The following is a 23,250-nucleotide window of genomic DNA, read 5'->3' as shown; positions in this document are numbered from 1 at the left end:
CAGGAGGTGTAGGAGAACTAGAATTACTTTGTTAAAATAATGCTTTATTGTCAAGTTTACTTTATTTACTTTAAATACAGAACAGTAATCAAAACATTGCTGCATATTATCAAATCCCACCTCACCCTTCTTTTATAAGTATCACAAAATGCAAATTGGGTTGAACTAGAAATACATTTATTAAGACCCAGTTTAATCCCTGAATAGAGGTTTTGGTCTTAACATATGCTACAATACAAGTCTTGAGTTTTTACACTATGTTCTAAAGTAAAAGATGTACCAAGATTCACAAACTGGCACTTCTGTTGACAAATTCAGCCCATGGCTATTGTTTTGTCTGATACAATGCACGTGTTTTACCGGAATGTCTTCAGCAAGACCAAACACTCATCTAATACTCTTCCATTTGGACACAGATCCCACCCTCTCTCCTGTCTTACACCTAATGCCTCAGTCTTCAAAGGTAACTCTTGGGGGCCTAGAAGCATTTAAGTTTGTATATTTGATTTTTCGGTCTCTACTAAAATTTTTCTTTTTCTTTTTTTTTTATTGAGACAGAGCCTCACTCTCTTGCCTGGGCTAGAGTGCCATTGTGTCAGCCTAGCTCACAGCAACCTCAAACTCCTGGGCTCCAGCAATCCTTCTGCCTCAGTCTCCTGAGTAGCTGGGACTACAGGCATGCGCCACCATGCCCGGCTAATTTTTTCTATAGATATTAGTTGGCCAATTAATTGCTTTCTATTTTTAGAAAAGACAGGGTCTCGCTCTTACTCAGGCTGGTTTCGAACACCTGACCTTGAGCAATCCGCCCGCCTCAGCCTCCCAGAGTGCTAGGATTACAGGCATGAGCCACCACGCCTGGCCTCTACTAAAACTTTTCTTTGGGGAATTTTTTAATACCTTCAATGTTACAGAAGACTTACATTTTTTATCTGTATTTATGGTATGGGGGTGGGAAAGATGGATAATAAGAGTGATAAGAACAGTGCCATGAAACCATCAAGAAGCCAAGTACAGCATCTGCCTTCACTTGACATTAATGCAGAAGTAAAGCTTTTGTAAAACAGTAATGCCGCTTGCTGACCCACTGCTGGCTATGACCCAGCCACTGTCATACACTAATACTGTAGAAGGCAGCCTTCACCTACCTGGCTCCCCTGGCTCCTGTTAAGGCCCCTATCTATCGCAAGGAGCCAGAGAAAAAGGGAGGCACTACAATTACCACTTGTCACTCACCCTGGAGAACAGAGGGTGACTGCAACATTTCCTGTTTGTCAAGGGGAAAGCTACAGTAACTGTATGTACACATTGCCCTTCTCTCCTGATGCTGAAATGGCAGTTAGAAACCACAAGATCTAGAAGTGGAGTCAGTTGAATATAGGATAAGAAAGGGAAGATTGAGAGGTGCAATTCACACAAAAACCATTCTCTTTCCCACATTCCATAAATATTTAATAGGGTGGAGGTACAAATTGCTATCCTGAGCACTAAAGAAAGCAGAGATAAAAGCCAGTCTTTTGTTCCATCATTAATAGTATACTGGGAGGCCCAGCATGGTGGCTCACGCCTGTAATCCCAGCACTCTGGGAGGCAGAGGCAGGTGGATTGCTCAAGGTCAGCAACTGCTCAGGCAGTTCGAAACCAGCCTGAGCAAGAGCAAGACCCCATCTCTACTATAAATAGAAAGAAATTAATTGGCCAACTAATATATATAGAAAAAATTAGTCAGGCATGGTGGCACATGCCTGTAGTCCCAGCTACTCGGGAGGCTGAGGCAGTAGGATTGCCTGAACCCAGGAGTTTGAGGTTGCTGTGAGCTAGGCTGACGCCACGGCACTCACTCTAGCCTGGGAAACAAAGTGAGACTTTGTCTCAGAAAAAAAAAAAAGTATACTGGGGCTGGGTGCATGCAGTAGCTCACGCCTGTAATCAATCCAGCACTCTGGGAGGCCGAAGTGGGTGGATCGCTCGAGGTCAGGAGTTCGAAAGCAGCCTGAGCAAGAGTGAGACCCCGTCACTACTAAAAATAGAAAGCAATTAATTGGCCAACCAAAAATATATAGAAAAAATTGGCCGGGCATGGTGGCGCATGCCTGTAGCTACTCAGGAGGCTGAAGCAGAAGGATTGCTTGAGCCCAGGAGTTTGAGATTTCTGTGAGCTAGGCTGATGTCACAGCACTCTAGCCCGGGCAACAGAGTGAGACTGTCTCAAAAAAAAAAAAATAGTATACTGGCATCAAAATTGAAGGTTTTCTTTTGCACTGAAAGAGAAACATCAGAAACTAGCTAAATGCCAATGTGTTATTCTCTAAAATTTTCCAGATAGCAGAAATTTCCACCCTGTGGACTAGAATAACCTGAACTCTCAATGCATAGTTTTTTTGTTTTTGTTTTTTTTCAGACAGAATCTCACTCTATTGCCCCATCTAGGGTGCAGTGGCATCATAGCTCACAGCAACCTCAAATTCCTGGGCTCAAGCAATCCTCTTGCATCAGTCCTCCAAGTAGCTGGGACTATAGGTGGGTGCCACCACACCTGGCTAAGTTTTTCTATTTTTGGTAGAGACAGGGTCTCACTCTTGCTCAGACTGGTCCTAACCTCCTGACCTCAAGCGATCCTCCCACCTTGGCCTCCCAGAGTGCTAGGATTACAGGTGTGAGCCATCACGCCCAGCCTCAGTGCATAGATTTAATTCTTGCTCAGTTTAGTGAAAACAAACAACAACAAAATTTTTCCTCTGGATAAGGCACCTATAACTACAAAAAGTTAGGTTCTGAATCTAAACTTTGTCAACCCTACCCAAAAATGATGATGGATTTGTACTGGTCTACTTCCAGCTTTCACCTAGCACACACCCAATATAAATTTCTTCAAGTTGGCTGACCCAGGTAGAGTCTGTGGCCAGAGGCTTTAACTGGCCCATACTGAGATCAAACCTAGGGATCTGAGTCCATCAGCTAAGATCAGCTAAAAAATTAACTTACTGTACCATTTAATGCATAAATTAATGCATAATTTAAAAATCCCTTTACTTTCATTTAGAAAAATTTTAAAAATTGATTTTGAAGAAGGTATAATATTTGAGAAAATATGTTTGGCTCTTCCTGTTACCATTCCAGACACCTGGCACATAATACTTAGAATTAGTAATTCTCAAAGTACATATAACGATATGTACTTCTCTTTACAGTTTTATTCTGACTGCTAATTATTTCATAAAGAGAAGGTTTAAGCATTGGTTAAAACTGTAGGAAATATGTATTGTAAAAATAAAAAATTATTCATGAGGCCAGGCGCAGTGGCTCACGCCTGTAATCCTAGCACTCTGGGAGGCTGAGGTGGGTGGATCACGGAGATTGAAACCAGCCTGAGCAAGAGCGAGATCCCATCTCTACTATAAATAGAAATAAATTAATTGGCCAACTAATATATATAGAAAAAATTAGCCGGGCATGGTGGTGCATGCCTTTAGTCCCAGCTATTCAGGAGGCTGAGGCAGCAGGATTGCTGGAGCCCAGGAGTTTGAGGTTGCTGTGAACTAGGCTGACGCCATGGCACTCACTCTAGCCTGGGCAACAGAGTGAGACTCTGTCTCAAAAAAAATCTTATTCGTGAAATACAAATATACTGACCAGTCAATGTAGAAGCTTTATATTTTCCTTCTCAAGATTAACTAAAACTCTTTCAGTGCCTACACACTCAGACCACACACTAATTTTTATATAATATATAAATAGGGCTACTGTGCATTCTGAATAAGGTTGGTGTTAGCATAATGTACAGTGTCTGAAGATTTACTGCTCAGGTATCTGATATTCTCAACTGCAATTCCTAGGAGTCTAAATTTTCTGGGTAACACGTGAAAATTAAAGAGAAAATAAAAATTCCAAATTTTGAGGTGGCACTTAAATGAAGACAGAGAAAACTCAGTGATTATACCTCCTCTCAAGAGGCAGAAAGGATTGGATGTGGGGCCAATCTCCATTCTTGCTCTTGGGTTCTATATCAGCAGCATTCCTTGCCACAGGGTCTCTCTTTGCTCTCCTGTAACACCAGATCTTTTATAGGACATCTGCAGTCATCATCCACTGCAATCAATTCTTAAGCAAACAGCTAAACTAAACTAGATTTATAGAAAGTATGCATCTTGCTTTTTAAAATATACTGTCCAATATTTAAAACTTTATTTTACATAAATTACTTATGCACCTTATAGCTCTATTTGTAAAGTGGGTTTGAATTTTAGAAAGTGTTCTTACTTATTAAAGGAGAATTTGTATTGTTCTACCATTTGCATTGTATTTTTCAAATTCATTCAGAAATTGGAAGACTCTTAGGCAGTGCTGAGGTACCTAGAACACCCAACTTTGATTTAGGTATACAGAATGAAGCATATGTTTTAGATTGTAAATTCCAAATTCTAATTCCTAGTCCTAAGTTCCAAAGTGCATATACAATTTCTATTTTTCAGCATTTGGGAAGAAACATACTGCCATATCAAGTATGACTTCGAAAAACAGGCTCTCATGACAAGGACATCTTGTGATCAACTGAAAGACACAAATAGCAGCTGCTTTTTTATTAGGTTTTCTAGTTTTTAAAAAACTGTACATAATCCAGAGGCATTATTTGTACTTTTAAATATGTAACTGCTTCTTTGTAGGGGAAAAAAACGTAATATTATATGTATAGTCATACATGACAGAGCTAAAGAAAACTGTAATAAAAATACACATTTCATTTAAACACAGAGACTAGTTTTAGGAGACAAAAATTCATAAGCTGACTAAAAACACTGCTACAACTGTGCTTTACCTGCTCTTTTTCAAGCATATCCGCTTTACGGAGTATTTTCATCGCATACACATGCCCTGTATCTTTCTTCTGAACAAGTCGCACCTAAAAGTTATAAAAGAAATGCCAAGTCAAAAAGTCACACTGCCAAACTAATATTTCATGTGTTTCAGGAAGCAGTAATTAAACTGAAAAAGTATGATAACTTTAATATAAGCAACTAGCAGTAACAAAGCAGAAGAAAATGAATACATTCCAAAATGAATACATTACACACAATGATGTCAATGCTGGAAACATTCTCAAATATCTCTATACCTGAACAGCTTTGGCTCCCTAGTTGAACAAACCAATCTAATTTAAAATTTTCAGTTTCAAACTTAAGGACTCATTAAACCTCTGGCATACATTTCTGGCATAGGCTGGGCACGGTGGTTCACGCCTATAATCCTAGCACTCTGGGAGGCCAAGGCAGGAGGATCACTTGAGCTCAGGAGTTCCAGACCAGCCTGAGCAAGAGCAAGACCCCATCTCTACTATAAATAGAAAGAAATTAGCTGGACGACTAAAAATATATAGAAAAAATTAGCCGGGCATGTTGGCACATGCCTGTAGTCCCAGCTACTCGGGAGGCTTAGGCAGGAGGACTGCTTGAGTCCAGGAGCTTGAGGTTGCTGTGAGCTAGGCTGACGCCATGGCACTCTAGTCCAAGGAACAGAGTGAGACTCTGTCTCAAAAAAATAAAAAATTAAAAAAACTCTGGCATTTGTCATTCAGTCAGCTCAGAAAAATCTAAATAAATTATTACAACAATGTTTAAAACAACGTAAAACTTCACACATAGGAAAAATATAAGGGAAAAAAAAACCCTAAAATGTATAATTAGGGAAATTGGGTTTTGTGCAGCTTTCCTTTCCTTTTTATATTTTCCAATGTTTTTGAAGAGAATAATTTTATGATGAAAAGAAAATGATTTACAAACCAAAAGTTCACAAGTTCCTGCATATCCTCCCCCTCCACTCCCAAGTATGTTTTCTTTCTCCTGTCCCTTTCCTCACGTTTTTCCTAATTGAGTACCATGTCCTTTCCTCACTGAACAGAAAGCTCTTTCAGAGGTGGTATTATATCTTTTCTCTCTTTCCAGAGGCTAACAGGGATTTTGAACACTGAGGGATCAAGTTTATCTTTACCTGTACCTTTGAATATACTCACATTTCCCCCTGTGTACTGGTTTTTAACAATATACTTCTCCTTCTATACACAAAACTATTGCATCAAGAGGTTGTCCACTTTGGGTGTTCTCCATCAATGGGAATGACTTTGTGTGGGCTCATTTAAACTCTCCCCAACAGAATGATCTTGTGACCAAGCAGGATTCATTTCCAAGAATAGCTAGGACAAAGCTATAAACATTTTCAACTCTCCACCACTACCAGCATAACTCCTTTCTATAAATTCTGTCTCCTAGGGCCATCTTTTTAGATCTGTACCAATCTGGCAATAAAAAATAAAGGATGTACTTTGCCAGCAAAGGAGGAACAAAAAAAAAAGAAGAAGAAGAAAAATAAATAATAATAAAGGGTGGAGATATAGTTTGCTCCTAGAGAGGTGGTACAATACTGAGAAAAGCAAGAGCTTTGAGGGCAGAAAGACTTAGACCCAACTTCTGGTCCCAGTGCTCAATGGCTATGTGACATTGGAACACTATATATACCTTCAGATTCTTAATTTCATAAAATGGGTTATTGTCCTGATTGTATGTGAAAAGCACTGAATAAATAACAAATATTGATTTCCTTCTACCTTTCAACTCCCCCTCTAGATCAGTATTCAAACACCAACATCACCTCTGGCAAAACAACAGAGAACAGAGATCTGGGACAGTGGAGAGGGAAGAAAGAGAGAAAGCAGTTGGGATGTGGGGCTGGCATGCCTGACATTCCATATATTTCAGTTATATCAACAATCATGAGCTTACAGTACGTCTGAAGCTTTGAAGTTCTGTGATGTTTTTGTACTTCGTAAGTAGCTATGGTTTTTACCTCACCAAATGCTCCTCTGCCTATTACTTTTAAGGATTCAAAATCTTCCAAGCCAAGCCTTGTTCTCTTCAAACGAAGAAACTCTGTTTCCTTCCGAGCATGTGCTGATCTCCTGAGTCGTTTCTAATGTTTAAATAAGGGAGAGCAGGAAAGGAAACAAGTTGAAATTCTGAAGCTCTGCAACAAAGTCATATTTGTGATTTACCAGGTAGAAAACAGGGCCACATTAGGCATAGCCTTTTCACACATGAAAGCACCACAGAAGTATCCTTAAGATACTTTTTAAGATACTTCTCCCTTCCCTGACTTGGATATTTTTCACCAATGTCCTGGGGTTCTGTGATTCAACCTCATTTCTGAAAGCATTTCCACTGCCTGGGTTCTATGATTCAATCCTATTTACCACCATTTCAGTTCCTTGCACAGTCCCTTGTTAACTATATTTTCTCCTATCACATCTGTGGGTACTGGGTGGAAGGGCTGATTTGAGAGGGATATTTTGCTTTGATAAAGATTTCAGAAATTTACCCCACTTCTATCCAGCCTTTCCAGTGAATCCTATAAGAATGCTACAGTGTACTCTTTTAAATTTTAATTTGACTTCACTGAATTCATCCCTTCTTTCTCTTGTGATTCTAAATCTAATTTATTATAACTGTGCTTAAAGAAGTCTTCCTCTCCTGGGTAGGTAATAATTAACTTCTCCCTGTGCATGAATATCCAAGAAGCACACCATCCCTCACATTCCTCTGTTATTGAGCCAAAACCCTTCCCATGTGCACCACGGCTAGGACTTGCTGGACAAGATATAACCTGCCATGTGGGGTTTCAAAGAAAACATTTCCAATATTAATTACCTCTTCATCTTTTAGGCCTTCTTCTTCCATCACTTTTTCTAACTTCTTTTGTCTAAAACAAACAAAAATAAGAGACATATGAAATAGCATTTGAATAATAATTTTCTGAAAATTCTATACAAACATAATACTGTGATTGGTTTTGAAAAATGACAAAAACAGGTAAACCTCAAAATGCCTCATTAAAACACAAAAAAATTGCCGTTACTAGGACAACTGAAAAGATTCCCATTCTTCCTTAGTCTGCATTTTCAAAAAAATTGTATAAGATGTTAATGCAACAAAGAATCTTGTTTCAAGTTCTGTGATGTTTTTATATTTTCTCTCTTTTTTTTTGGCAGTTATTTCCTCCTCGCCAAACAACAAAATAGCTGGTATTTGATAATCTCTTATATCATGATGTTTCTTTCCCTCTGACCAAAATCTACTTCCTTTATTTAAGCATCTTCCTGCTCCTCCCTGCCACAAGCAAAGAGTAATAAGCAACAAAGGTAAAGACAAAATTTGGAGGTTTAAGGGGAAAATTATGATCAAGAAAGGTGATTGGCACCACTATCAAAACTTAAACCTGCAAACTCTTAGAGTACTGAACTTCAGTTTAGAAACTGCATCCAATAATATTTTTTATATACAGTCTCATACTGACTTGATAAAATTAAAAGAAGTAAAATTTCCTTACAACCAATTCCACAGAACCTTCATGTATTCAGCATAATAAATGAAAGCACATGGGCTAGAAATCTCTACCACTTATCAGCATTGATAAACAGGCAATACGGACAGGGCAGGGAAGAATAAAAGTGTATGCTGTAACAAGAGCATGTAGTATAGTGTGGCTGATGCACATAGCACTTAACATGCCACACCAAGAAGGTTGGATCTTATTCTGTAGACAACTGAGAGCTTAAAAGAGGCTTGTATGCAAAGGAATGATGTGATGAGATTTCTATTTTAGAATTGATAAGCAGCAGGAATGAGAATCTGATGGACCGGCAGGGAAAGCAACTCAGCAAGATCTGAGGCAAGTTGAAAGTTACTGTAATGATTCAGATATGTAGTAAAGATCTGAACCTAGAACAAAAATGAAAAAAACTACTACAAAGATGACTAATTGGCAGTGGGAGTCAAGGGAAAAGTCTTACAATTCCTGTCTAGAGGGATAATGATGCCACAACCAACATAGGAAACACAGAGGTAGGAACATGGAAAGAGGCCTCCCAGCGCTTACCACAGGCTGTGTTCTTACACTGACTGTACAGAAAGAGGAAGCAGAGTAAAGCTACCCATGTACACCCCAGCCCAGGCCCTGTGCCTGGTCTGTATTGTGAATGGGAGAACATGCAGTGGAGGAAAAGAAAAAAAAAAAAAGGAACGTGGGAAGAAAATGAGTTTCATTTTGGTCAATGAATATTTATTGTAAATAAATAGCATTTAGTTAAAATGAATATTTTGTTAGAAATTATATTACAAATTCACAGGATGAAACAATAAATAAGAATTTGTGTCCAAACTCTGAGGAAGTGAAATGATCTACTCTGATCCTGATGGAAAGAAAAAAGCATCTACATGGCTCCCACTCTTCCCAATTTTCTTCTCCCAGTTCCCGGAATATTTTGAGATATGCATCTATGCATGCACATGTACTGGAGGAAGAAAGCTGCAATGTTGGTAGTTTCAGGGGTATAAATTAATTCCATTTCAGTCGTTAGATAGTTGAAGTATAGAAGAGTAAGAACAGTCAAAGCATAATGTATTGGCAAAAGCTATAAGAAGTCAACTATGGTCAGCTCTTATTGTGTCTTGAGTACCAAATACCACCATACTTCCCAATTATATTTTTTTTGAATGACCACATCAGACTAGGCTACAAGTCCAATATGCTATCCACTACATCACAAAACCAGCTCCTTCTGATTATATTTTAAACCTAACTTCAAACTGAAAGGGTTTCTACAGCTTTAATGAAGTGTAATTAAATTGGTTTCAGCAGAACATGTGCCTAAGAGTAAAGTTATCAGAATTAACTCCTTTAACACAATTAGATTATTTCATTAGAGAAATTATCCAGAAAAAGCTATCATGATAACGATTTATTGGGACCAGATTCATAAAGGCCTTGAGGACACCAAAAATAGTAGGTACAGCCTGAAATGACACTTAAAAGTGACATCCTCTGTGAAATGATACCAAAAGAATTATTGTTAGTTTGGTTAGATTCAAAGTGGCATTTAGACTATGCAAGAAATTGGCCATACAGGGCCGGGCATGGTGGCTCACGCCTGTAATCCTAGCACTCTGGGAGGCCCAGGCGGGAGGATAGCTCAAGGTCAGGAGTTCAAGACCAGCCTGAGCAAGAGCGAGACCCCGTCTCTACTAAAAATAGAAAGAAATCAATTGGCAAACTAAAAATATATGTAGAAAAAATTAGCTGGGCATGGTGGCACATGCCTGTATTCCCAGCTACTCAGGAGGCTAAGGCAGAAGGATTGCTTGAGCCCAGGAGTTTGAGGTTGCTATGAGCTAGGCTGACGCCACGGCACTCTAGCCCAGGCAACAGAGCAAAACTGTCTCAAAAAAAAAAGAAAGAAAGAAAGAAATTGGCCATATTTTTGGAGATGCATATTAGAGTATGTAAAATTAAAATGACAGATGTTTGGGATTTACTTTAAAACACCATACAAAGAAAAAAATAAAATGGAATACATAAAGCAAATATGGTAAAGTCCTAATAATCACTGAATCTAAGGGATGAATATATAGGAGGGTGTCACTGTATTATTCTTTCTGTCAGTGTGTATATTTAAAATTATTCATAATGAAAAAGAAAAGCAAGCCCCCCAAAAGGCATGCTCTCTAGTGGCAGTGCCAGGTTAACTAACATTCCAGTCTTCAAGAGAGGCACCCTTCCCCTCAATCAACTCCAACGTTCCAAAGCAGAATGCTGGGAAAGAGACCAGGCCACTTTTCACACTCATAGGCCACACCCACCCTCACCCCAGCAACACCTTCCATGTCCTCCATTTATTTCCGTGTATGTTCATTTCCCATCTGAGAGAATAAATTCTTTTGCAGGCAAAGACTACATCTGAATCTCCTATCTCCACTACGAACAGTGCTTTGTACACGGCTAGTTTTAAAAATGTATGCTGCTAAATTAAAAAAAAAAAAGGTCAGAATGTTTAACAATGTGCAGACACATTCATGACTACTACTTATAATTAGCACTCTTTTTATACCTAATTTAGGCTCCCATCCCATCACAGCCTGATTCAGAGGCAATAAAATGGGAAAGAAGGAGCTCTTCCACTCTACAAGACAGATAAATAGACAGTATTTCTAATTTCTGTTGTTGAGAAACATATAATCAGGAAAAATAGTATAAACTGTGATTATATTTCCATGATCAAAATTGAGAAAATGGGCCGGGCGCGGTGGCTCACGCCTGTAATCCTAGCTCTTGGGAGGCCGAGGCGGGCGGATTGCTCAAGGTCAGGAGTTCAAAAACCAGCCTGAGCAAGAGCGAGACCCCGTCTCTACTATAAATAGAAAGAAATTAATTGGCCAACTGATATATATATGAAAAATTAGCCGGGCATGGTGGCACATGCCTGTAGTCCCAGCTACTCGGGAGGCTGAGGCAGAAGGATCACTCGAGCCCAGAAGTTTGAGGTTGCTGTGAGCTAGGCTGACGCCACGGCACTCACTCTAGCCTGGACAACAAAGCGAGACTCTGTCTCAAAAAAAAAAAAAAAAAAAAAAAAATTGAGAAAATGCCTAATATCCTGAAAATTAATATTACTTAGACTTTTTAAATCTCAACAAATTACTTCAATTCTATACTCTGGTTTCACTGTTATCTGTCTGGTCAGTGAAGAGCATTAGGTCTGGATTTATCTATCCTTAGGACTTAAATAAAACTGACACTGGGTCACTAATAATAATCACATACTTCTACTCAGTATCAGATCAGATCAAATGTAGATACAGTTAAGGAAAAATAGGTAAGAATATCAGCCAGGCCCAGTGGCTCACAACTGTAATCCTAGCACTCTGGGAGGCCAAGGCAGGAGGATCACTTGAGCTCAGGAGTTCCAGACCAGACTGAGCAAGAGCAAGACCCTGTTTCTACTAAAAATAGTAAAAATATTAGCTGGGTGCAATGGTGCGTGCCTATAGTCCCAGCTACTCGGGAGGCTGAGGCAGCAGGATTGCTTGAGCCCAGGAGTTTGAGGTTGCTGTAAGCTAGGCTGATGCCATGGCCCTCTAGCCCAGAAGACACAGTGAGACTGTCTCAAAAAAAAAAGGAATAATATCTAAAGGAGTTGTAGAACATAGATGTTCCCACAGAGGAAAATGTAGGGAAGTCCTTATTTAATTTTGTGGACAAAAGAGGCATACCATTATTATCTATTAAATTGGATTTTCATGGCTTTAATGAATCTACCAAAATAGTCTTCAAGAAGAAAAGAACATTATTTTTTAATTAATTGTTTCTACTATAGATTAGTCTTGCCTATTATATACAAGTACAACATGTAAATGAAATCATATTTATTTGAATAAGGCATCTTTCATTCAGGGTAATGTTTCTGAGGTTCATCTGTGTTAAAATGTCTATCAATAATTTGGTTCTATTCTAGCTTTTGATTGAATGTGAAAAAAAAAAAATAATAATTTGTTCCTGGCCAGGTGTGGTGTCACATGCCTGTAATCCCAGCACTTTGGGGGGCTGAAGCAGGAGGATCACTTGAGGCCAGGAGTTAGAGACCATCCTGGGCAACACAGTGAGATCCCATCTCTACAAAAAATTTTAAAAATTAGCCAGGAGGCCAGGCGTGGTGGCTCACGCCTGTAATCCTAGCACTCTGGGAGGCCGAGGCGGGCGGATTGCTCGAGGTCAGGAGTTCGAAACCAGCCTGAGCAAGACCCCGTCTCTACTAAAAATAGAAAGAAATTAATCGACCAACTAAAAAATATATATACAAAAAATTAGCCGGGCCGGGCGCGGTGGCTCACGCCTGTAATCCTAGCACTTTGGGAGGCCGAGGCGGGCGGATTGCTCAAGGTCAGGAGTTCGAAACCAGCCTGAGCGAGACCCCGTCTCTACCAAAAATAGAAATAAATTAATTGACCAACTAAAAATATATATACAAAAAAAAAAAATTAGCCGGGCATGGTGGCGCATGCCTGTAGTCCCAGCTACTCGGGAGGCTGAGGCAGTAGGATCGCTGACCCCGGAGATTGAGGTTGCTGTGAGCCAGGCTGATGCCACGGCACTCACTCTAGCCTGGGCAACAAAGTGAGACTCTGTCTCAAAAAAAAAAAAAAAAAAAATTAGCCGGGCATGGTGGTGCATGCCTGTAGTCCCAGCTACTTGGGAGGCTGAGGCAGGAGGATCACTTGAGCCAGGAGATAGAGATTGCTGTGAGCTAGGCTGACGCCACGGCACTCACTCTAGCCTGGGCAACAAAGTGAGACTCTGTCTCAAAAAAAATAAAATAAAATAAAGTCTACAGTGGCAATAACAGAAGACCATCAGGTGGCATCCTGCAACACTGTGTAATGGACACTAGAGTCAGAGAGTTTAATTTTTTTTTTTTTTTCGAGACAGAGTCTCGCTTTGCTTGCCCAGAGTGAGTGCCATGGCGTCAGCCTAGGTCACAGCAACCTCAAACTCCTGGGCTCAAGTGATCCTTCTGCCTCAGCCTCCCAAGTAGCTGGGACTACAGGCATGCGCCACCATGCCTGGCTAATTTTTTCTATATATTTTTAGTTGGCCAATTGATTTCTTTCTATTTTTAGTAGAGACGGGGTCTCGCTCTTGCTCAGGCTGGTTTCTAACTCCTGACCTCGAGCAATCCGCCCACCTCGGCCTCCCAGAGTGCTAGGATGAGAATTTAATTATTTTTAAACCCATGTAGAACTTGATGTAGTGCTTCTATGAAACTGCTCAAAGTTCTCATATTTTACTTTTATACAGGAAACAAGTGCCAAATAAATGTTATTCTTTCTTATATCTGTAGGTTTTGGACACATCTCCCCTTGCAGTACTAAGTCCTTTATTTCAAATATAACCTATTGCTCTACTATAATAGATCAAGGCAAAAGTTGCATATTGGCCAGGTGCTATGGCTCATGTCTGTAATCCCAACACTTCAGGAGGTTGAGGCTGGAGGACTGCTTGAGGCCAAGAGTTTGAGACCAGATTAGACAACATAGTAAGACCTCATCTCTACAAAAAATAATTTTTTAACAAAAAAATTTTTGTAATTAAGCTGGGTGTGGTGGCATGCACCTACTACAGTCTCAGCTACTCAGAAGGCTGAGAGACAGGAGGATCGCTTGATCCCAGGAGTTCAAGGATGCAGTGAGCTATGATCAGACCACTGCATTCCAGCCTGGGTGACAGAGTAAGACCCTGTCTCTTAAAAAAAAAAAAAAAAAAAAAAAAAAAAAAAAAAAAAAAAAAAAAAAAAAAATCAGTCCAAGTAATTTGCCTTATTAAAAGAATAAAGGAGAAAAAATATGATTATTTCAAAGATATAGAAAAAGCATTTGAAAAAATTCACCTATTCATGATAAAAACTCTCAGCCAAACACAAACTAAGAAAACTTCCTCACTCTATAGAGGACATCTTTGAAAAACCTACAGCTACCGTCATAAATAATAGAGAAATATTGAGCAAGTTGCCTCTTAAATCAAGAATAAAGCAAAGATATCCATTTCCACTACTTCTAGTCAACATTTTACTGGAAGTTCCAGCCAGCACAATAAAGCAAGAAGAAAAAAGTTGAATAGATTGAAAAGAAAGAAGTGAAACAGTCTCTATATGAATGACATGATTGTTTATGTCCTAAGGAAAATCCTAAGGAATATGCAAAAAAAATATGAATAAGTAAATTAATAAGTTACAGGATATGAGGTCAACATACAAAATTCAGTTATATTTCTATATACTAGCAGCAAACAACTGGACAGTGAAAGATATCCATTTACAATAGTAGGAAAAATCCCCAAAATACTAGGAATAAATAAACAAAAGACACGTAAGACCTCCACACTAAAAACTATAAAACACTGCTGAGAACAATTAAAGACCTATAAAACAGAGAGATATACCAAGGAATATGGTATCTAAAATAACCATGGATCAGAAGATTCAATACTGTTAAGATGTCATTTTTCCCTGATTTAATCTACAGATCCAATATAATTCTAATCGTAATTCCATGAGGCTTTGCTGTAGAAATTGATGAGGTGACTCTAAAATTTAAATGGAACTACAAAGAACCTGGAATATCCAAAGCAACCTTGAAATAAAAAGAACAAAGCTAGAAGACTTAACGACACTAGTCATCAAGGAAATGCAAATTAAAATCAGAGAGAGATAACACTAAGCATACCACCAAAATAACTAAAGTTAAAACACTGACAACACACAAATGTTGGCAAAAATGTAAACGAACTGGAACTCTCATATATTATTGGTAATATTTTGGAAAAAGATTTCATAATTTCTTATAAAATTAAACATACACCTATTCATGTTTATGATCCAGCAATTCTACTCCCTAGGTATTTACTTGAGAACTAAAAACAAAATTTCACTGTAAGATCTATACACAAATGTTCATAGAAGCTTATTCAAAATAGACAAACACTGGGCACGATGGCTCGTGCCTATAATCTCAGCACTTTGGGAGGCTGAGGTGGGAAGATCACCCGAGCCTTGAAGTTTGGGATTAGTCTGGGCAACAGAGCAAGACTCTGTCTCAAAAAAAATTTTTTTTTAAATTACCCAGGCATGGTGGCCCACATCTATAGTCACAGCTACTGGGGAGGGTGAGGCAGGAGGATCTTGTGAGCCCAGGAGTTTGAGGTTGCTGTGGAGCTGTGACCATGCCACTGTACTCCAGTCTGGTAGGCAACAGAGTGAGACCCCATCTCAAAAAAAAAAAAAATCAATGTTATTTGAAAAAAAAAAAAGCCAAAAACTGAAAAAAGTCCATCAATAAAAGAGTGGATAAACAAAATGAGATATAGTCAGAAAACAGAATGGTACTCAGAATATTTATTTTTATTTTGTTTTGAGATAGGGCTTCGTTCTGTCACCAGGGCTAACGTACAGTGGTATCATCATAGCTCAATGCAATCTCAGACTTCTGGGTTCAAGCTATCCTCCTGCCTCAGCCTCCCAAGTAGCTAGGGTTACAGACACGTGCCACCACATCTGGCTAACTTTTTTTTTTTTTTTTAATTTTTTTGTAGAGATGAGGTTTGGCTACATTGCTCAGGCTGGTCTTGAACTTCTGGCCTCAAGTGATCTTCTCACTTCAGCCTCCCAAAGTGCTAAGATTATAGGTGGAGCCAGCATACCCAGCCAGGAACAAATTAGTGATACAGATAGCAACACAGATGAACCTCAAAAACACAACACTAATAAAAGACACTTTACTCAAATGAATATGTACTGTATCATTTCATTTACATGTTCCACTTGTATGGAATAGGCACAACTAATCTATGGTCGAAACAAAATCGCAACAGTGGTTCCCTGAAGTTGAAGGAGCAAGAGGCATGAAAGAACTTTCTCAGAGGATGGTGATGTTCTATGGTTTGATAAGGGTTTAAGTTATATAGGTGTATACATTTGTAAAAACTCATCAAATGAAACCCTTTGACTTGTACATTTCATTGTATATAAATTTTATACCCACCCCAAAAATATATAAATATCAAACTCTAGTTAATGTTATATAAGCAGAAATATTCAGAAGTATACTGATGTCTATAACATACCAAGCATGGCAAAAAATTAAGATGGACTAATGAATGGATAGATAGATGGATATATGCTAAAATAAATATAATAAATGATAATAAAAGACTCTAGATTATGTGTATATGTGTATTCACTGTATAATTCTTTCAATTTTTCTGTACTTCCAAATACTTTCCTAATAAAATATTGGAAATATTTTTTTTAATTATGAGTTACTACATGGATAGTATATACCAGATCAGTAATAATAATAGCTGCTACTACCACCATTAACTAAGTGATTACAATGTACAAAGCACTGTGGTGGGTATACGTGTATGTTATATCTAATTACCACAGCAATCGTGCAAGGTAAGTATTATTATTCCCATTTTCCAAATGGGGGAAATGATACACAGAAAGACTAAAGAACTTGTTCTAACTTTATATAGCTACTAAATGGTACAGACAGGATTCTAAAACCAGGTCTGACTTCAAAGAGACTGCTCTTTCCAATATATCACCCTGCCTTTAAAATTAATTCCAAGGATCTGGCCCTTTTTTCTAAGAGATAGGGTTTCGCCATGTTGCCCAGGCTGGCCTTGAATTCCATAGGCTCACGTGATCCTCTCGCCTCAGCCTCCCGAGTACCAATTATTTTTTCATATTGCAATAGAACTTTGTGTTATTGACTAGTAGACATAAGTGGGTTAATGGCAGGAACTTTGAAAATCCATTACACTATCATTCCATTGTAATGGCATAGGCTATAACCTGGCTGCTACTATTCTTGTCTCCTTTCAACAATGTAAGTATGTTTATGACACAAGACATGAAGGCCATGACACAATTTTTTCAAACAAAATTCCTTACCTCATTTCTCGTTCTTCATGTTGAGCGATAAGGTTGCTATAAAAATTCTCCAGGGTCACTTTGGTCATTGTCACCCTTTCCTTTGTGTGATTACTCATGGACGAGCAAGGTGTTGAGCCTGTCATTGCCATGGTTGCTAGAAACAAAGAAAAGAAGAGGTAATACTTTTGGAGTTAGAATCCATCAAATATGCACTCCTATTGTACTGGCAGGAATGTAGATTGGTACAAGTTTTCTGGAGGATAAACAGACAGTACGTGACAAAAGCCAGACAAACAGAATACTTAGTGAAAATACTATATATTAGTGTCCTATGACCCAGAAATCCCACCCCTACATACAAAAACTAGAGACTGTCACACAGGCTTTTAAGACGACTAACACAAATGAAAAGTGGATGTTCATTATGCCATCATTTGTGTTATGGGAAACTGGAGGCAATTCTTTAAGGAAATAAATAAGTAAAATGCTGTGGATACATAGGAAAGACCATGCAAAGGTCAGAAGCAACTCTACTGGTACCTACAAGCCACATGAACATATCCTTAAAACACAGTGCCATCTTTAAAAAAGAGGAGAATAAGATCACAACACCATATGGGTAAATTAAGAATCTAGGTTGGGAGCAGTGGCTCACGCCCATAATCCTAGCACTTTGAAGGCTGAGGCCAGAGGATCGCTCAAGGTCAGGAGTCCAAAACCAGCCTGAGCAAGAACAAGACCCCGTCTCTACTAAAAATAGAAAGAAATTAGCTGGACAACTAAAAATATATAGAAAAAATTAGCTGGGCATGGTGGCACATGCCTGTAGTCCCAGCTACTAGAGAGGCTGAGGCAGGGGGATTGCTTGAGTCCAGGAGTTTGAGGTTGCTGTGAGCTAGGCTGATGCCATGGTACACTAGCCTGGGCAACAGAGTGAGGCTCTGTCTAAAAAAAAAAAAAGAATTTATAGTAAGGCCAGGGATGGTGGCTTATGCCTATAATCCTAGTACTTTGGGAGGCTGAGCCAGGAGGATCACTTGAGGCCAGGAGTTAGAGACTAATTTAGACAATATGGAGACCCTCATCTCTACAAAAAATTAGCCAGGCATGTATTGGCTTATGCTTTTCCTTGTTTTTCTGTATTTTGTCCAATGAGCATGTACTGTTACCAGTAACATTTTTTTTTTTTTTGAGACAGAGTCTCACTCTGTTGCTCAGGCTAGAGTACCCTGGCGTCAGCCTAGCTCACAGCAACCTCAAACTCCTGGGCTCAAGCAATCCTTCTGCCTCAGCCTCCGAGTAGCTGGGACTACAGGCACGTGCCACCATGCCCGGCTAATTATATATATATTTTTTTAGTTGTCCAGCTAATTTCTTTCTATTTATAGTAGAGACGGGGTCTCGCTCTTGCTCAGGCTGGTTTTGAACTCCTGACCTTGAGCGATCCTCCCGCCTCAGCCTTCCAAAGTGCTAGGATAACAGGCGTTAGCCACCACGCCTGGCCACCAATAACTTTTAAGTTTACAATTTCTACAGTAAAAAAAAAAAATCTATTAATAAAATGCTAATCAGTAGGTATATATGTTCTGTAACACAGCCTTAAGGTAGTTGATAAATGTCTCCTGTTTATTTGAATTTACAAGTTAAAATAAAGACCCATAAAGGGAACAATGTTACAAAGAAAAAACCTGAATCGCAATTCTAGTAATGAAAGATACCTTAAAAACCAGGATCCTAACTTCCTCATTTTACATAAGAAAAAGACAATACCAACAGTTTTAGATAACCTATACAATGATTTTTTTCCTAAATTTAAAATCTCATTTCCCCCTAGATACTCTGGATAACCTATATTATCATACTTGGCCAAATTGTTCACCAAAATTACATGGCTCCAGAACTAGCAATAGTGCTGGATCTTTTATTCTTATCATGCTTCTGTCTTTTCATCCCAATATAAAGCTGAGTAAAAATCAGGAGGGACCACGGGCCATTTTCAAAGATAGTACATTTTATAAAAAGTTTTCTTAAGGTTTTCCCCCATAATACTTAGCAGCTTTTTAAATTGTTTTGTGGATTAAATTAAGGCTTGTAAGAAACAGTGTAAACATTGTTATTACTAAGATAAAAGGCTTAACATTAAGCAATTTTTTAAAAATATATTCAGACAAAATTCACATAAAAATAATCCCTTCAGAGCAGAAATTCAAAATCAAGACTCTAAGAGTCAAAAATTTTGATTCATGATAGGCCAATGATCAGTAATCACAAATTCAAGACATTGTACTCAGAGTTACCTTAACTATAAAATGTTATTTTTTATGGGAAAGTTTCTACTAATACCAAGTGTTTTTAGAATATCAGTGGAAGAATTTTTTTAAAAACCTCTGGTTTATGAAGCTTGGGTGTGGTTCCTTATTTGTCAGCCTGTACTCCCTCCACCCACAATGAAAACCACATGCACTCTAAGTGTGTCTGGTGAAGAAATTTTAAAACCAGATCTAAAAACAAGTCAAAAGCAAGTGACGGGGGGGCGAGGTGGCTCACGATTGTAATCCTAGCATTCTGGGAGGCTGAGGCAGGCGGATTGCTTGAGGTCAGGAGTTAGAAACCAGCCTGAGCAAGAGCAAGACCCTGTCTCTACTATAAATAGAAAGAAATTAATTGGCCAACTAATATATATAAAAAAAATTAGCCAGGCATGGTGGTGCATGCCTGTAGTCCCAGCTACTTGGGAGGCTGAGGCAGAAGGATTGCTTGAGCCCAGGAGTTTGAGGTTGCTGTGAGCTAGGCTGACGCCACGGCACTCACTCTAGCCTGGGCAACAAAGCAAGACTCTGTCTCAAAAAAAAAAAACCAAAAAAAAAAAAAAAAAAAAAAAAAGCAAGTGAGAATTTTTTACTCTTCCTTTTCCTGAAAATTTCAGGAGACACTTTTTATACATATGTAGTTACATTTTAAAAACTGAAATTACTTCAACATAAAAATACAACAATTTGAGAGAATTTAGCCCTAAGATAAACCATGCCTTCCACACATCAGGCGGTTAATCAATGTAATGTGAGCAAGTTAATGATTTTTAGTTGTCAACACAACTAAAGATCAAAATGGGTATATAAAACTGGGGGGGAAAAGTTTTGACTCATTTAAGTCACTGACTTTACTTCCTAAACTTTTTTTGAAAAGATCAAAAAGGCTGGGCACAGTGGCTCATGCCTGTAATCCCACCATTCTGGGAAGCTTAGGCGGGCAGATTACTCGAGGTCAGGAGTTCCAGACCAGCCTGAGCAAGAGTGAGACCCTGTCTCTACTAAAAATAGAAACAAATTAATTGGCCAACTAAAAATATATATAAAAAAAATTAGCCAGGCATGGTGGTCCATGCCTACAGCCTTCCAAGTAGTCCCAGCTACTTGGAAGGCTGAGGAAGAAGGATCGCTTGAGCCCAGGAGTTTGAGGTTGCTGTGAGCTAAGGCTGATGCCACAGCATGCTAGCCCAGGCAACAGAGTGAAACTCTGTCTCAAAAAAAATAAAAAAAATAAAAAGATCAAAATGACATAAAGTGCACTGAAAGATGCTCATATATTAGGCCAATAAATTTTTTAGCAGAGTAGTTTTCAACTGTCACATACAGTTTCTAATGTAATGATTAAGGTTGCATTGTCCTACCATTTGACCTTTCTTTAAACCCTCCTCCTCCACTCACAAAAAGTTCAGCCTAATTCTAATAACCTTTAATCAAAAGATACAATTAATATTGCCCTACAGCAATTCATAGGTTTACCAGGCCAACCAACTTTTCATAAGATAGGGCTTTTCCTCAAACTTTCAGTAATTCAAACCTTCCTGCCCTGACCTATAGGCCATTGGAGGCCTTTGCCCTATTTGTTTCATCCTCCTTCAACTCTGCAGAATCAGGGAATAATAGTTGGGTGAGAAATTCTTTTCATTTGTATGACCCCACCACCACCAGAAATTCTTAAAAGTTTTTAAAAATTAACAAATGGGGTAGGGACTGCAAACTCAAAAGGAGGTCAAATGAAAACCATTGTTTTATTCAATCTAGATGGTTATGCCTGTTTGACCAATGGTACTCTGTGATCTCTATAAATACTACTTTTCTCAGGAATACCGTACTTTCTTTCCTTGTGAGTTACAATCCATTACCTTTCAACATTGGGGCTAAGACTATTCCTCAAGCCACATTTCTAATCTCTCTTACTTAACTATAAGCCACTGAAAAGCAAGCACAATGTCTTATACTGGTTTTAATATCCCCCCATCTCATGCACTTAGTAAGCACCTTAAAAAAAAAAAACATTAACTAGAAAAAAACACTTGTTGATGTCCATTCCTAGGAGTTCAGAGTATATATATTTGATGGGAGATAGGGTTGGGACATGAAACGTTTTTCTATACAGAGCTGGAGAACAGAGTTCTCATCCTCTTATAAGGAAGCCGATATCTAATGTTTGTGGTGGGGAGAGGAAACTGTTACTGTGGTGGTGGTTGTTTTATGTTTAGGGGAACCATATCTACCGCCTGTCTAATTCAGAGCCAAGGTCAGCTGAAAGGGAGAGGAAGCGTAGGGTCTACTTCACTCCACCTTTCCTTGCATTACAAAAAGAATAAGTTTCTCTTTGTGTCTTAGTCTATTTGAGTGAACTGGGAGATTTGGTCTCTCGGCTAGCCGTTCTGCACACTTTCTGACACAGACTTTCCTCTAAGTCCTTATCGACTTTTTCCTTTCCTCTGGCTGTTCCTTTTCCACTCTCTTCTTAAGAGTCTTCCCTGAAGCCCGGTACCCCAAAACTAACTACAGGGAAGGAAGGGAGCAGACTCCAAGGTACCACACCCCAAGGTGGGCTTTCGACATCTCTGCCTCAGATAACAGCTCTCAGGTTCTCAGCCTCCAAAAAAAGGAAAAGCAGGTGAAAATTGGGGACAGATTTCTGAGGGGACTGATTGGTGGCAGCGAACAGACAAAGCTGGCAACATGGAAAGAAGAGGAGAGCCTGGCTCCCCGCCCCAACTGCACACGGAGAAAGAGAAAGGACAGGGTGGAGAGCCTGGGACTGAGAAAATGTGGAGTGCCCACACGGAGCCTCTGGACACGGAGGAAGAGGGAGGCTGACAGGAGGCTGAGGAGAGAGGCCGAGGGGCTGAAGGGACAGGGCTAGAAAGAGGGCGCTGGCGGGAAGGAGGAGTCGGGGGAAGAAGGAGATTAAGGGAAAAGCCTGGGATGGTGTGAAGACGGCGACGTTAAGAAACTCACCAGAGCACCAGGGGAGGTAGGGTTGAGGGCGGCGGACAGCCGCAGACGCCCCCCTCCCAGCCAGCGGTCTCGGCGTGCAGACAGGCGAAGCCCCAGCGAGAGCGACCAACCAGCCAGAGGATACTAGGGAACGCACAAGGGGCTCTGAGACAGAGGCCGAGAAGCGGTTGCGGGTCAGGACAACAGGAAGCGCCCCAACTGCCGGAAAAGACGGCACCGCGGAGGGGCCAAGGCAGCCGGGGCCCCAGTCGCGGAGAGGGGTTGGCGCGGCAGCCCGGGGCCCAGACTGCGCGTGCGCGACTTCCCGGCGAGGCCGGGATTGCAGGACTGCGCATGCGTAGCCCCGCCCGGCCCCGCCCTAGCACCTCAGCCGCCGCCACCGCTACACCCACACCCCCCCACACTCACACACCCACACCCCGCCCCACGCCTCGGGCGGGTGAGGGCAGGTGTGTGATGATGTGTGGACTGTCTAGAGGTCGGCTGCGGGCGCGGGGTGGGGGTGGGGGGTAGGGAGGAGTTCCCCTTGTATTTTTTTTGTTTTTATTTTTCACTTCAAAATCATTGTAGACTCTCAAGAAGTTGCAGAGTTAGTACAGAGTGGTTCCGTATACTTGTCACCACCCTGCTTTCCTCAACATCTTACATAAGATACAACATTCT

At 39.8% G+C, this 23,250-nt stretch overlaps 1 protein-coding gene and 1 non-coding gene across 2 annotated transcripts in view; one reads left to right on the top strand and one right to left on the bottom strand.

Moving 5' to 3' along the window:
- Positions 1 to 22,887, bottom strand: part of STK38 (serine/threonine kinase 38) — a 44,347-nt gene extending 21,460 nt beyond the window's left edge. The window contains exons 1-5 of the mRNA XM_012746872.2: positions 22,588 to 22,887; positions 17,330 to 17,465; positions 7,695 to 7,746; positions 6,838 to 6,960; positions 4,817 to 4,900 (exon numbers count right to left, since the gene is read on the bottom strand). Of these exons, the coding sequence (XP_012602326.1) occupies positions 4,817 to 4,900; positions 6,838 to 6,960; positions 7,695 to 7,746; positions 17,330 to 17,460 (390 nt within the window). The 5' untranslated portion in view covers positions 17,461 to 17,465; positions 22,588 to 22,887. The remainder of the gene's footprint in view (positions 1 to 4,816; positions 4,901 to 6,837; positions 6,961 to 7,694; positions 7,747 to 17,329; positions 17,466 to 22,587) is intronic.
- On the top strand, positions 8,906 to 9,036 carry LOC142871308 (small nucleolar RNA SNORA51). The gene has a single exon (XR_012919558.1). It is a non-coding gene; the product is annotated as a small nucleolar RNA SNORA51 (small nucleolar RNA).
- Positions 22,888 to 23,250: the final 363 nt, after the last annotated feature.

This window comes from Microcebus murinus, chromosome 5 (genome assembly GCF_040939455.1).
Source record: "Microcebus murinus isolate Inina chromosome 5, M.murinus_Inina_mat1.0, whole genome shotgun sequence".
Taxonomy (NCBI): domain Eukaryota; kingdom Metazoa; phylum Chordata; class Mammalia; order Primates; family Cheirogaleidae; genus Microcebus; species Microcebus murinus.
This window is presented reverse-complemented; position numbering and strand designations above follow the sequence as displayed.